The following is a 16,443-nucleotide window of genomic DNA, read 5'->3' as shown; positions in this document are numbered from 1 at the left end:
TGGAGGAATTCTCATGGATCCGCATCTGCGTGTTGTGAAGTGTCTTTACACTTGCTCGTGCGTGCTACATGTGTTTCTTCTCGTAGGACTGCAAACTCGTGGGTAATTATCTTATGGGAATCTTAGTTTTCACGGAATACCTCCTTAATACATGATTGATCCTTGGACTTAAACTTGGTTATATTGGATCACATCAATATGTGATATAGGAGATATGGGTAGGATCGTTTTGACTCCCGAACTCTCAAGCAATGCATGCAATAAGAAGACGTAACCACCTAAGTCTCCCTCCCTACTTGAATCTACACCCACTGATATGGCATGCAAAAATAAAATAATAAAATAATAAAAAGAAGAATGAAAGACACCACGACTTACCCGCTAAGTCGATCTCAACTCCTTAGTTCAACAAGACTCTTGAAAGCTCCCTAATTTTGAAGAACACTTAAAAAAATTAGCTACAACTAATTTTGAAGAAAATAAAAACTTAATTTTATTAATCTCAAAAGTTGTGATAACAATCTATGAACTTAAGCCTTTATTTACGCTTTTATTGACTAATTTTAATCGAAATAGGATTACAAATTTCTATCAAACCTCTTACATTATAATTAATTAGAAAATAATTACAAAAATATTAAAATAATTGAGTATTATCTTAACTTAATTAAAATAATAAAAAAATAATTAAAATAACTAATAAAATACTTTTTTCTTCCTTATCCAAATCTTTAAGTAGCTTGATCTTCCTTGGACTTCTAATTTGAGTTAAAATCCTCATTCAATTTAGCACTTGAAACACATGGGATAATTCTACAAATCTTTAGAATCTTAGGAGAACTTGGAAAAATAAGAAAAGAAGTTTAAAAGAACTTAAGAACAAGTTGTCGTGGGTAGCCTGTTGTGCACGCACGAGTTACATGTGGGCGCCGCTCGGGTTATACAGACTGGGCATGCAGTCGCGTTAGTTGGCCACGTAGGTCAGTCTCTCGTGGGCATTGGGCTATTGCACACATACGCTTAGGCCACACATGTGTCTTGCTATCTGCGCGTAGGTGAGTGCGCACTGTGGCACATAGGCTAGCAGGTCCACACATGTGAGAGTTTTGTGCATTAGGTTGGGCAAACATGTGCTTGTGTGTGCACTGTGTGACATGCATGTGCTGCTGCTCACACACTCCATATGCTTGTTCGTGCAAAGAAAGTGCTCGTTTATGCGAGTGTCATGGTTTACAAGTGTGAAGGGCTACACGTGTACCTAATGGGTATCTATACTCAAATCATGTTTTGAGAAACCTTTGGGTCGAGATTCATGGGCCAAGTCTTTTCTTGGTTATAAAACTTAATATCTTTCTTGTTCCCTGTATTTTCTTATTTTTTCTCTTCTCAGGCCGAAGTTCGGATCTGTTTAATCCTTTATAGGTCCCTGATTCATTACCGAGACCTATATTTGAGTGGATCCATCTTGAATACTTGTTGTTTGGTATACTTTCGAGTGTGTTCGGGAAACACATTATTGCTCAACTTTTTCTACCCTTTTGCTATAACAAGAACATCCTATTTGTCACTAACCTTTCCTTCAATTATTATCACATCAATATATTTTGTTTAATCTTCATATTTTGAAACACTTCTGTTCAATTGTTGATGCACTTTCCATCAATGTTCAATTACTGATGCACTTTTTATGAAAATTTAATTGTTGATGCACTTTTCATCAATATTTAATTATTGATGTACTTCTTATCAAAATATGCTATTAGCTCTCTTAGAGCACTTCTCTCAAATTTCAGAAAGGAGATTCTTCTTCTTAAACAAAATTTGCTTGCTCATTCTTCAATTTACAATTTTTTTGTATATGCTCAAATTTTTTTAATTAAAATATTATTTTATGGCAACAGTCTTTTTCATTATGGTTGTCTTTCTGGCATACTTTCTATGATGAAAATTTTTCTTTTTTGATGTTTTGGCAATGAAGACTCCCTCTATTTTTTTCATCTTTTTTTTCCCATATACTAATGACCAATAAAGGCTCTGATACTATTTGTTAGAGTTTTTCTATATGAAGAATACTTGAATTTCCATTAACTCCACAAAATTAACAACTGAATGTATCTTTAAATAGGTTTACATATAAATTAATATCCTAAAAATAAAATACCACTATCTATAAGATAAATATGAACTAAATCTCCTAAAATATAAATTTTTATTAATTATATGATATTTAAAAGATAAATATGGATTAAATCTGGGTAAAAGATAAGTCTTATTTGAATTTTAAAAATAAATGAAATAAATTATAATTTCTATATTAATCCTTAACACTTATAACATGCTGTTTGATCCACCCACTTAAAATATGAGCAATTGTTACTTTTCTTGAAATGGATACCGAAAAAACATCCTTCCAATATTTTCACATAAGTATATTGTCTTCATTGAGCTCTCACACCACATTAATATTTTCTCCCAGCTTCCATGTTGATTACTTGATATATCAAAAGTTTAATAATAATGAAAAAAAAAATTTAAATTTCTAAAAAGAGCAAAATGTAGAAGGGAAGAGATGAGGGCTATGAAGGTCAAGGTTTTATACTTTTTGGTTTTATTCATAAGGACAAAAACTTTTGATGTTAGAGTCTTTTAGGAAAAAACAAACATGAAGGATAGTAGATTGAAATAGAGAATAAAATAAGCAAAACCAAACAAGAAGAATGATAATGAGCTGGATGAAAAAGGTTGAGGGAAAAAAAGGGAAGGAGGATAAAGAGCAAGAAAAAAAAGATGAGAAGAAGGGGGACAAAGGATGAAGAAATTTTGAGAAGAATCTCGAAAAAGATTAGGGCTTAATTTTGGGAAATAGAAGAAAAGAATTTATTTTATTTTCATTATTTTTTTAATTATTAATGAGTAATTATTGATAACATACTTTAGATTTTCTAAAAATATTGAAATTCAGGGTGCTATGTAGATTCTATTGAGAGGTTACATATCCAATTTTGTTAATTGTTACTAGTTTCAGTATTTATTTAATAGGGGCCAAATCAAAAGATCCGGCCCTGTAGAAAAAGACCAAACTACTAGGGCTAAAACCGTAATTTATCTCTTTAATTTACAACGTTTGCCTTAGTGGCATCCACAGAAAAAAGTAATATAAAATTCGGTCGCTGGTTCTGTGCGGCTTTCCCCTTTATATTTCATGGAATCATCTTCATGTAGTGGGCTTTATGGAAGAAGAAGGCGGCGGAGGAGGAGAAGACGAGACTATTCCCGGAATCTGAGGCCACCACCACTGATGTCTGTTGGCCCTGGCCCTGTTAAACAATCATCCCTCGTAATTGATTAAAAGAGCTCGAGAAGGAGAAGAAAGGGAGGGAATGGGCAAAGGTACATTCTCCTTCCGCCGTTCTTCCAGTCGGCGTCGTTTAAAGAAGATGATACAGTTACCGGCTCAGCCGCCTGCTCCTGGAATTTCTTCTCCCTCACCCCCGCCGCGGCTCCCGCTGCCGAGTAGCAGCACTGGTGGAGCGGCACTTGGGAAGGGAAAAAAGAAGGCAGCGGGTGCGAGATTGTGGATGAGGTTCGACAGAATGGGGAAATCGGAGCTGGTAGAATGTGATAAAAGCACCATTATTAGGCGTGCAGCGATTCCTGCTAGGGATTTGAGGATTCTCGGCCCGGTCTTCTCTCACTCCTCCAATATTCTGGGTAATCGATTGACACGGTTCATATCTTTTTTCAATATGCCTTTTTCCCTTTAGCATTAGTTTTGAATTTGAATGCATCTTAACCGCATCTATCAGTTAGTGTGCCCGAATGAACATAGGAGAAGGTTCTTTGTTTTTTTAGATTCTTTTGTTCTAACTTGGGAAGATTTGACTCTGAATTGAACTATTCTAGTAGTGTTTTCTTTTTTCTGGGAAAAGAAGTTAGGGCCACGGGCTTACAGTGACTTGTTAGTTAGTAGTGTTATACTTCTCGCCTTACTTCTTGAAGGGGAGCATATTTGTTGAAAATTAGTAGTCTCCCTGTAACCAAGATTGTTTGTGTCGGCTGACAGGCAGCGTGGTCTTGGTTTTGATGCAGCAAAAGTTCTATGAAAATACCATACACCTTGTTAAAAATGAATTCAAGACACCACTCAAATTGTCCTGAATTAGTTTGTATGATAAAACACTAACTATGCAGCTTTGATAATCTCTGTTAGAATGAAATAACAATGAATTCTAAAGCTAAACCTGTCTCCGTGGATGGCATAGATCCTATGTGGTGTCTAGATAGTATGTTAGTTGAAGGGCTTCTTCCAAACATTTGCCACTAGATTCCAAACATCTAATCAGTCCTAGTGTTGAAATCAGATCTCTATCTGTTTGCTTTTGATGGATGTAATATATAGACAAGCAACAAATTTTTACAACTGAAGTTTAGTCTCTATTACAAAATATTACTTCCTCTTGGAAATCTTCAAAACTATGATTTGACTGGTTTATTATGTTTAAAACTTTTGACACTTATTCTTTGCGGAAATTATGTTTAAACCTTTAATATAACTACCTACATGATGGAAGACTATCATGTTAAAAATTGCAATATGGATAATGTATGTCTTTAATCATGCCACATCAGCATATAGCAATTAGTATGTAACGATCCCGGTTGGGTGTTACATAGTATGATTCTATTAATAATAGATCCTAAGGCTACAAATATATAACTCATAGACCAAATTGAAGAAAAAATTTGAACATGCTTCATTCATATCAAGCATAGTAGGTTGTTGTTAACAATTAGGTGGTTGGACAGGCTTGGACTTAGGTGGCTAAGTTAGTTAAGAAATGGTGGGAAGAAATCACGGTGAATGGTTATGCTAGCTTCAAAGTTTCTAAAAATATTTAGCATATTAAATCGAATATCAAATAGTGGAGTAAGGAGATGTTGGGGGATAGAAAGGCCAGAAGGGATTGGTTACTCGGAATAGAAATTATCTCGAATTGACAAGGATGAGGAAGGTGGGTCAGTAAAAAGGTTTCCAAGCCTTTTCATTTGGAGGAGATTGCTTGGAAACAAAGCTTTATAGCCAAATATTATCTTGTAAAAAGGAACAACAAGATCTGGAGTTAAGTGGGTAAAAGAAGGGGACAAGAACATTTTTTTCCATAACTTGGTGCTATCATATGAGATATAACTATGTTGAGAGAATGGATATCAATGGTAGGATGGTTAATGGTAACAGTGACATGAGGGATTCCACTAAAGATTTCTTTAGCAATCCATGTAGGGAGTCTTTCTCCTAAAGATTGACTCTTGATGGCTTAGATTTTGACACTCTGGATGGATTTATAAGGATAGACTTGAAAGACCCCTTTTTGAGTCTAAAATTCATGAAGCACTTTCGAGTTGTGAAGTTGACAAGGCGCCAAGATTGAATGACTTTTATGTGGTGTTCCTACAATGGAATTGGGCCACCACTAAGGAGAAGATAATGGGTTTGTTTTCAGAGTTTCTTACCAACAAGCTCTTCTCTCTTGTTGGAGAAGAAAAGAAACTCAAACACTGTAAAACAGAGAATAATACAGCCAGCAAGTATGAGAATATTAAAAGAGGAATTTTGTCAAACACTTGGTGGGCAAAAAGTGAACTCAAACTGTTTTTTGCATTCTGATACTTTCCATAACCAAAACAGCCTTTTTATAGGCATTACGTCTCCAACTGAACTCAACAAAGAAGCAGAGATACTCGCACTACTACAAACATGCTTCGACTGAAAGTAGAAAATAAATAACCAACTTTGACAAGTCTAAACAAAGTAAAAGTAAAATAACTGCTGTCAGTTTTGGATCACATATTAAACACTCACCCTTGATTCGAAATTGCATACACCAAATAGTGATATGAAATAGACATACTTCTGACATGAAACTGCTTTTGTGGATGTATTCGCTACTTGCTCATTAGTGTTACAAAACTTTAACATGATCTCTCTTTTTGCCACCAGCTCATGAATAAAATGAAAGCGAATTTCAATGTGCTTCGTTCTTCCATGAGATGCAGGATTTTTAACCAATGCAATTGTGGACTTATTGTCACAAAAAATTTCAGTTACCGTCTCTTGCTTTTGATGAAGATCAACAAGAATTCTTCTAAGCCATATGCATTGACAAGTTGAGGAAGTGGCTGCCACATATTTTGCCTCCGAAGATGATAATGCTGTTATGACTTGCTTCTTTGAACTTCATGTTATTGCACCTGATTCAAGGCTGAAAATATTTCTTGAAGTGCTTTTCCTATCATCCAATGAGCCTATCCAATCGCTATTGGTAAATCAAATTAGTTTGAAATTTGAGATATGAGAATACCAAATATCATAATCCAAAGTTCTAGCAACATGGCATAAAATCTTTTTTGCAGCTCCAAAGTGATGTTTTGAAGGATTGTTCATAAACCTTGAAACAATACCAACTGGAAAAGAAATTTTCTTTTTGAAATAAAAGGAAAATATTATTATGCACAAGGTACCAATGGGGTACCACTCGAATACAAACTAGTTACATATCAATTAAGTGGTTTATGACAGCACCAAAGTCCCACATGTCTTTGATGTTATGATTTAACAAAATAGAGCCAAAAGTATAAATCCGTATATCTCTAATTGTTGTAAAGCTAGTCTTTATACCATTAAAAGTTCTTCCATTCATTTCCTTCCACACTACCCAAAGAATTGTAAGTGGAATAAGGAACAATTTATGTTTCTTTTTACAAATGCCCACTCACGTCCACAACTCATTACTCACACTCTTAGTCATGACCCAATTTAACCCTAACAGCCCAAAAATAGAGCTCCAAATGTTGTATGTTACTGGGCAAAATAATAATAAGTGGTTGCATGATTCCTCAGCAGCATGGCATGAATAACATCTATTAACCAGCACATTCCCCTTCTTTTTTAGCATATCCAGGGTTAAGATACATTCATTGGCCGCCTCCCACGCAAAAAAAGCCATTCTAGGAGGGACTTTAGATTTCCAAATTTGCTTATAAAGAGCAAACATGTTGCGACTGTTATCCTTCTTAGTCAGATAGCTATATAAAGATTTCACCGAGAAGCCTTTCTTCTCATCAAGCTTCCATATTCTTTTATCATTTTTCTGTATTCAAATTTACTTCAATCAGAGACAAAAGCAGGCTGCTGTATTCATCAATTTCCCAGTCTTGCAATATTCTCTTCACCTTCACACCCCACACTCTATCCTCCCCCGCAAACTCACACATCTCCTCTACCTTAGCATCTTTATTGCAAGCAATGTCAAAAATTCTTTTGAATCTGTTTTTTAAAATGAAATTCCCCATCCATTCCTCATGCCAAAATGCCCCACCACCCCTACCAACTTTCCAACCTTATTGCAAGCAATGTCAAAAATTCTTTTAAATCTGTTTTTTAAAATGAAATTCCCCATCCATTCCTCATGCCAAAACGCCCCATCACCCCTACCAACTTTCCAACCCACACAGCTCTTGATATATTGGCTGTCATCCCAAATCATGCTCCAAAGGCTCATCCTGTGAGGCTTAGATTTACTCCTTCTCCCACTCTCCTTCTCCCAATCTCCCCATCTAGCACTTTCAACCTTCCACCACATTTCCCCTTCTCCTCAAGAGATCTTCACAGTCATTTTCCATGGAAAGCCTGGTTTGACTCCACAATAGACTTCAAGCTGAGGCCTCCCTCCCAAACTAGTTTTTTAACCTCCTCCCACCTAATCAAATGATACTTTTTGTTACCATCCTCATCACCTCAAAGGAATCTACATTGAATGTTTTCAAGTTCTTTTGTAGTGCTGGCCAAAATTGTTAAGATGGATAGATAGTAGATTGGTAAGTTAACAAGTGTGCTCTTAATAAAAGTGAGTCTCCCCGCTTTAGAAAGGAAATTCCTCTTCCAACCCGCTAACCTCCTACCAAACATGTCAATAATGGGCTCTCATGTTCTAACATTGGTATATTTTGCCCCAAGTGGGAGGCCAAGGTACTTAATAGGCAGATTAGTGACTTTGCAGCCCAAAACCATGGCCAAACTAACTTCATCACTTCTATCACCAATCTGAACCATTTCCGTCTTATTCAAGTTGATTTTTAGGCTGGAAACCATTTGGAAGCAACGTAATAAGCATCTCAAGTGAAAAATGGTATTAACACTAGGTTCACAAAAGATTAAGGCACCATCCGCAAAGAATAAGTGAGACACACTCATCTTCTCCCTTCCCTTCCCAACCTCTACGTCTTTCAACAAATTCAGCTCCTCCACTCTCTCCAACAATCTACTAAACGCCTCCATAACAGTAAGAAAGATAAGAGGAGACAAAGGATCCCCTTGGCGCAGGCCTCTAGAAGCCTTAAAAAAAGTTGATGGACCCCCATTTACAATGACCGCAAAAGATGTAGACGAAATGCATTTTCTAATCCACTTTCGCCATTTACTTACAAATCCCATTCTACCAAACATATAGTCCACAAAATCCCAACACACATGATCAGAGGCCTTCTCCATATCAATTTTGCAAATAAGTCATTGTTTTTTCTGCCCTACTAACTCATCAACTACTTCATTGGCAATCATCACCGCATCGAGAATTTGTCTCCCTTCGACGAAATCATTTTGATTTTCGCCAATCACTTCCCCAAGAACTCTAGATAATCTTCTTACAAGCACCTTCAAAACCAGTTTGTAAATACTTCCCACCAAACTAATAGGTTTAAAGTCCTTTAACTCCTTAGCACCCGCCATCTTAGGAATAAGCACTAGGAAGGTTGAGTTGATGGAGTTCACAAAGATTCCCATTCTATGGAAATCGTAGAAAATAACCAACATATCATTCTTTATCACATCCCAAAACACCTGGAAGAACTTCATATTGAAACCATCTGGCCCCGGAGCCTTATCCCTATTACATTCATCCAAACAAGATTTAATCTCCTCTTCTGTGAAAGGCATCTCTAAACCATCCCTACTACTTCGCATAACCTCTTGAAATTTAAATTTTCAAGATTGGGCCTTTGGATCATGTCTTCCGCATACAACTTCTAAAAAAACAACTTCGCCTTCTTTCTCATCTTCTCATTACCATTAACATTTTCCCATTCCAACATAGCATATCAATATAATTATTTTTCATTCTAAAGTCAGCTAGACACTAGAAGTATTTAGTGTTTCTATCGCCATCTTTCAGCCATTTCTCTCTAGCTTTTTGTTTTCGTGAGATCGCTTTCAGGTTCATGATGGAGGCCATCTCCCTTTTAATTTCCTCCCTTCTAGCCTTACCATGCTCACATAATGACCCCCCCCCCCATCCTTATTATCTAAATCAGCCAATTCTATAAAATACTCCTTGATAACCCTCTCCAATCTGCCCTCCTCTTGCCTGGCCCAACATTTGATAGCATTTTTCAAATATTTTAGCTTGTAGGCAAGCCTAAAACTACAGTCCCCTCAACAACCGCCTCTTTCCAATATTTTTCCACCAAAGGCCTGAAACTCGCCACATTCATCCATTTGTTATCAAGCCTAAAAGTGGTAGGGCCCCAAATGATGCCATCAGGCACAAGGCAATAGGGAAATGGTCTGAAATTGGCCGGGACAACATATTTTTTCCTCAAACCTGCAAGCTGCATTAACAACCCGTTAGAGATAAAAAAAAGATCAATTCTTGACCATGATAGGGTATCCCTTGATTTTGACCACATTCACCTGCCACCCCCGAGCGGGAGATCCACCACCTCCAGGTGATCCACCATCTCCTTAAACTCCTCAAATTCCCTACTGCTGGTACCCCGTCCCGATCTCTCATGCATGTGAAGAACCATATTGAAGTCCCCCCCCAATCACCCAGTTCTCACCCCATTTTATTTTACAACCACACAGTTCCTCCCACAGACTCATCCTTTCCTCTTTGTTACCTCTACAGTATACGCCAGAGAAAACCCATTTCCTCTCAATTCCCTAATTCTCAAGCAAAATTGATAGCGAGACTTTAACCCTCTCCACCCCTCTGCAAAAAAAATTTTCTTTATCCCACATCACAAGGATACCCCCAACAGCCCCATCGGCAGGTGTATAGACCCATTCCACCTTACTGCTATACCACAGATTACTGATTACCTGCATACTTATCTCCCCCAACTTGGTCTCTTGTAGGCAGACCGAGTTAGGCTTCCATCTTTCCATACAACCTTTGATGATCCTCTGTTTTTTCCGTTCATTTATTTCACTCACATTCCATGAAATGATTTTCTCTATTATTATTACATTTTGCTAGGCTTACCTCCCTTCCCCCCTTCTGCCGATTTTTTAGCTTCATAATTCAAAGACCACTCCAATCTTTTCAGTTGTCAACTCCCCCCTTCTCCCTTTTTGCTACTCCTCTTTTTTTCTTTTTTCTTCTCTCTTTCCGCTTCCAAGAGTTGTTCAGCCAACAGACTCAACACTTTATGCTCAAGGCCCTCAAAAGATAGTCCAAACAGTTTACTCACCTTGACAAAATTTTTCTGCACCTAGTCCGAGTACATTTCTTCCGCTCCTTGATCATCCATATGCATCAACTCGTAGTTGAGGATGTTGCTTTATAAGGGAGACACATCAAGAGCAGCCTCATCACAATCATCCACCAAGCCCGACTCGACCACAACCAACTTGTTACTTCTGCCAACCATACTCTCCCTTTCCTCTTTATCAATCTCAACCCCTTCAGCCCATCGTTTCCTCCCTCTGAATCAACCATAGATAGAGAAGCCAAATGTGCTTGACTGGAGCAAACCCAAACCATCTTCAACCTCGACTCCACCCACCTTCGTCGCGTCTACGGAACACGTCCCACCCACTTCCCCTCCAACCCTAGCCCTCACCAACAGAGTTGGGCTCTCTAAATATTTTTCAGACATTCACCCGATTTTATCCCTTTATACTGACCCGCTTGAACCGCAATTCTGGGCGAGCCGGACTTGACCCGTTTAGGCTGCCAAATCTTCCTCATCCCTTTTTTACCCGCAATCTTGCTCGGCCCAGGATCATTCACCCACTTGCCCTTTTCAGCCCACGAGAATTTATCCTTCTTTCCTCCCTCATTCGGCTTATTGTATGCCCTTCCCTTCCCTCATCACGTGACCCCCACTCTCCTGATTTTCAAATTTCAAATCTCTTCAACCCGACCCACGTTGATTCGCCTTCCCTTCCTGCCCTACCCGACTCACCTTCCCGACTGGTTGACTGAGGATATCAGCGAACGATGCCTTCTCCCTTTCCACCAGTTCAAGATTGCTTTTAGGACACTTAAATACAACAGTGCTTTGCACCATCTGCGGGAAAGATTCCCATTCAATTGTTTTTCTTTTTCTCCTCAACCACATCGGGGGAACCATTTTCACCCTAGCGATTTCATGGACGACATCCATTAATTTCTACCAACCTTCAGCCCAAGTCCTCTATGGGAAAACTAACATATTGGACCTTCCTCTTGTGCCATCTTTACCTTCCGATAACGCCAGAAATCTTCCTCGCCTATTGCAGCTTAGAACCAAGTGCAACGTTCTCCAACAACTTCTTCGAAGCTTACTCCAGACCACCTCTCCTTTCTCCCATCTGAACTCTCTAAGACTATTTAGGAACCATTCAACGTCTTCTTTTTGGAGAATAACAGACCTCTGAGAGTCCCTACTGTTTTCGTACACTCTTATGCCTCTACCTTCTTCCATTACACCAAAAGATTTCTATTCAACAACAAAAAATTTTCGTTGGCCAACCGACATGGTTGGCCGGTGCGCCAAACCTCCAAGCACCTAATCACTCAGAGGACTCTACAGATAGTGGAGCTCCATATCTGGCCAAGTAGGAGCCAAATAAATTAAACCTCCAACTAAATTTTTGAAACTTCTTGCATCTACTTTATCATTACCATCTTCAAGTTGCAATTTTTCATTCACATTCATGGGTGTACTAGCAATCTTGCAATTAACCATGCCAAACCTTTTGAGTAGGTTTGATGCATATTTCTTTTGCGTAACAAGTATTACATCTTCTCTTTACTTCACCTCAAGCCCAAGAAAATAATGCAACAAACCCAAATTTGTCATCTCAAATCTACTCAACATAATAGACTTGAATTCAACTATAATAGAGTGAGATGAGCCTATATAAATTATGTCATCAACATAAAGGCACACAACAAGAAAATCACCTTGCTTTCTCAAATAAAGCGTAGGCTCATTTTCACTTCTTTCAAAACCATTTTGCAGATAATAGGAATTAATTTTTCTGTACCATGCGTGTGGCGCTTACTTTAGCCCATAAAGTGCCTTCTTCAGCTTGTATACCTTTTCTTCTTCACCGTTAATCATAAACACTTCTGGCTGTGCAACGTACACTTCCTCTTCAAGCTCACCATTCAAAAAGGCTGACTTAGCATCAAGTTGATCAAGTGGCCATTTCAATTGAGCAGCCAAGGCTAGGAGTGTTCTCACAGTTTCAAATCGAGCAACGAGTGAAATGTCTCTCCAAAATCGATACCTTGCTGCTGTGAGTATCTTTTTGCTACAATTCTCGCCTTTGTTTTTGTACACTTCCATCTGCGTGATACTTTGTTTTGAATATCCACTTCAAGCCAACAACATTTTTTCCATCGGCAAATTGGTCAGCTCCCAAGTTTCATTTTTCTGTATTGCCATCAGTTCTTCCTTTATTGCATTTTGTCACTCCTTCATTTTTGCTGCTGCTTTATATGTTGTAGGATCTGCAACAAGTAAAGCAAATGTACAAGATTCATAAATTTCTTTCAAAGATCCAAATTTCCTTGGAGGTGTCTCACTTGAAGAGGATGAGCTGCTGTCTTTTGAAGTTGAGCTTGGTGAACTTGCTGGTTTGCTGGTATTTGAAGTTGAGGAAGAGTAATTTGTTGAATTTGTTGATCTAGGGGTCTACTGCTTCATGTAATGAATCTTCAAGATGAGTTTCAGCATTGCTGATACTCCAATTCCAGCTTGCTTTTGCATTAAATATGACATTCACTTCGCCACTAAGAGGGTATATAACCTGTATGATTCAAGACAATAACCGATGAAAATACATTTTTCCGATTTTTCATCTAATTTTTGGTGAGTTCGAGAGTTAACCAAACCATAGGCGATACACCCAAAAATTTTTAAGTGGCTTACCGAAGGTTTTGTATCTTTCCAAGCTTCGTATGGAGTTTGATTCAACGTAGCCTTTGTGGGAGATATATTCAGCAAATATACTGAAGTAGCCACTGCTTTAGCCCAATATTAATTTGAAAGTCCTTTGCCTTTTAGTAAACTTCTTTCCATTTCAGCAACGGTACGATTTTTGCGTTCAACAACCCCATTTTGTTCTGGTGTATAAGGTGTTCTTAGTTCCCTGCGAATTCCGTTTTCTTCACAAAATTGATTAGATCCATTCGATAAGAACTCACCTCCTCTATCTGAGTGAAGAGTTTTAATATATAGCCCACTTTGCTTCTCCACCAAAGCCTTGATTTTTCTAGAATTCGCAAAAGTTTCAGACTTGAATTTCATAAAATACACCCAGGTCATGGGACTGAAATCATATGTGAGAGTAAAAAGTCAGCATGAATTAACTTAAGACAAGTTGCTCTCCAAGCCTTTTCAATAGGAAACGGATTTCTACTTGTTTCCCATAAATGCGGCCCTCACATAAATCAAAAGAATCAATTTTTGGCAAGCCTAAAACTATACATTTCTGACCTAACAATTGCTACTCCTTGTAATTAAGATGTCTATACCTCTAGTGCCATAATTTGGAGTTGTTCTTTGCATCAACAACTGAAGCAAAATTTTCCACATTTGAGACTTCAAGTGGAAACATCTTGTTTTTGGTCATTTGGACACTAATAATTGTTTGACCTGTCTTTTTATCTTTAATAACACAGGCTCCATCATCAAATAAAACTGAATAGCCACAAGCCACCAATTGCCCAACACTCAATAGATTCTATGCCAATCTGGGAACATATTGGACATTATGGAGAAGTTTTACTTAACCACTGCTTGTTTTGATTGCTATCATACCTTTCCCTTCAACTTGAATGTTTTTATTATTTCCAAATTTGACTGTCATTTTTTATGTTTTATCAAATTCTTTAAATATTGTCTTCATGCCTAACATATGGTTAGAGCAGCCACTATTTACAAACTATGCATTACTTACAACTTCATTAGTATCATAATAAGGTATAAACAACTTACTTTCTTCATTAGTTGTCTCTGCATAGTTGACTTGCTTCTTTTTCTTTTTGAAAGAAAGTGTGAAGTGTATTAATGTAGGCACAAAGGGGGCGCCGCCCAAGTACAGAAAAATAATTACATGTCAGTAAGAATATCTACAGTGGCACCAAAATCATCACAACAATCAAGATTGTGTCCTAAAAAGATAGAACTAAAGAGGTGTAACCATTTATACCTGATGTTGGCAAAATTTTCTTCAATATCCTCAAACATTCTGTTGTTTCTTTCTGTCCAGATAACCCAGAAAATTGTCTGCGGTGTTAATCGATAATATTTATTTTTAGTAGCAATGCTCTTCCAAGCAGGGAGTTCAGCTTTCACAGAACCAGTATTTACCCATTGGATCTCCATAAGACTGAAAATATCATTCCAAAGACTGTAAGTGATGGGGCACCATAGTAATAGGTGGCTGCAAGTTTCTGGGTTGGCTTTGCACAAAGAGCATTTATTGGCCAAGTGAAATGCCCTCTTCATAAGATTGTCCAAAGTTAATATGCGTTCTTTTGCTGCTTCCCAAGCGAAGAAAGAAATTCTGGGTGATGCATGTCTCCCAGGTCATTTTATAGGAGAACAAAATGTTGTTTTCAGCATAGAAATTCTGTAGGTGCTTAAACATAAAGGTGATAGAAAAGGTACCATTTTTGTTCAGCTTCCAGTTGAGTCTATCATCTCTATTACTCAAATTAATAGCACAAAGATTTGATTTAATTCCATGTATTCCTCTAATTCCCAGTCTTGTAAATCTTGATTAACAACCACGTTCTCGACGAAGGAGGAATTTCCTTTGAAGGCATTCGCAGCCAGCATGTGTTTGTTTCTTGCAATAGCAAAAATGCGGGGAAAACGGGATTGAAAGTTGGCATTTTCAAACCACACATCTTGCCAAAAATGGGCTTTATTGCCCCTGCTAATGACCCAATTAGAGCATTCCTCAACAATGTGACTGAGTTGCATAAAATTTGTCTATAAACGCCTTCCATAACGGCTGTTATCAAGCTTTTTCAAATCATGTAGGCCATTACTGAACCACTTACATTCCATGATGTTTTTCCAGAGGCTGTTTTAGTCATTCTAGAATTTCCAGAACCATTTACTGTGAAGAGCTTTATTGAATGCAAGAAGAGATCTCAGGCCTAGACCACCCATCTTTTTGGGCTGTTTGACTTCATCCCAATTTACCAGATGGAATTTATGCCTGTTGTCAGTATCGTCCTAAAGAAAGCGCCTTTGGATAGCTTCCAGTTTATTTGCCGCATTAAACGGGATTTTGAGCACTGAAAGGTAATAAATGGGAAGATTAGAAAGAGTACTTTGAATGAGAGTTAACCTACTACCTTAGAAAGAAATTTTCCTTTCTAATTTGTCAATTTGTTGCGGAATTTGTCAATAATTGGCTCCCAACAGTTGCTGTCTTTATGCTTGGATCCGAGAGGAATGCCAAGTATTTAATGGGTAAAATACTAGCTTTGCAACCCAACACTGTGGCAAAAGAAGGTTTAGGGCAGTCATGGCAAAACTCAACGAAGTTCGGATTTGTCATAGTTGATCCTCAAGTCGGAGACGCTTGAAAACAAAGAAGTATATATCTTAGATTTAAAATTTAGTTGATGTCCGATTGGCAAAAGAAAAGAGTGTCATCGGCAAAGAAGAGATGAGAAACTTCAATGTTTTTGTTGTTGTTGGCCACACTTATGCTCTTTAACAACTGCAGATCTCTAGCTCTTTCAACCAATGTATTGAGAGCTTCCATGACAATAATAAAGAGGAGAGTAGAGAGTGGGTCACCTTGTCTCAAACCCCTAGGGGCACTAAAGAAAGTAGAAGGGCCTCCGTTGATTAAAACAACAAAGCTGGTTGAGGAGATGCAAGTATGAATCCAACTCTCCCATTTTTGCCCAAAGCCCAATATGTCAAGCATGTAGTCTGAAATTCCATGACACACGGTCAAACGTTTTTCCCATGTCAAGCTTGCAAAGGATGCCTTGACTTTTTTCCTTGAATGCATCGTCTACAATTTCATTAGCCATTAGAATGACATTGGTGATCTATCGACCATGAACAAAGGCTTGCTAGTTCTCCCTAATAACTGAATAAAGAACTTTTGATAACTGGGTAGCCAACACTTTGGAAAGAATT

The 16,443-nt window shown here is 37.9% G+C and overlaps 1 protein-coding gene across 5 annotated transcripts in view; it reads left to right on the top strand.

Annotated features, from left to right (window-relative positions):
- The first annotated feature begins 3,183 nt into the window (after window positions 1-3,183).
- Window positions 3,184-16,443, top strand: part of MGT6 (magnesium transporter 6) — a 43,181-nt gene continuing 29,921 nt past the window's right edge. For 2 of the 5 annotated variants that reach the window (XR_015817120.1, XR_015817119.1), the window contains exon 1: window positions 3,573-3,711. Coding sequence is in view for 1 of the 5 variants with exons in the window: in XM_088213558.1 (XP_088069684.1) it covers window positions 3,381-3,711 (331 nt within the window). In the remaining 4 variants the exon portion in view is untranslated. Of the gene's footprint in view, window positions 3,712-16,443 lie in introns of all 5 variants that reach the window. The other 3 variants (XR_015817118.1, XM_088213558.1, XR_015817121.1) reach the window with 3 other exon arrangements.

This window comes from Carica papaya, chromosome 2 (genome assembly GCF_054855325.1).
Source record: "Carica papaya isolate Zhongbai chromosome 2, ASM5485532v1, whole genome shotgun sequence".
Lineage (NCBI taxonomy): Eukaryota > Viridiplantae > Streptophyta > Magnoliopsida > Brassicales > Caricaceae > Carica > Carica papaya.
The sequence above is the reverse complement of the archived record's forward strand: the minus strand, read 5'-3'. Positions and strand labels throughout refer to the sequence as shown.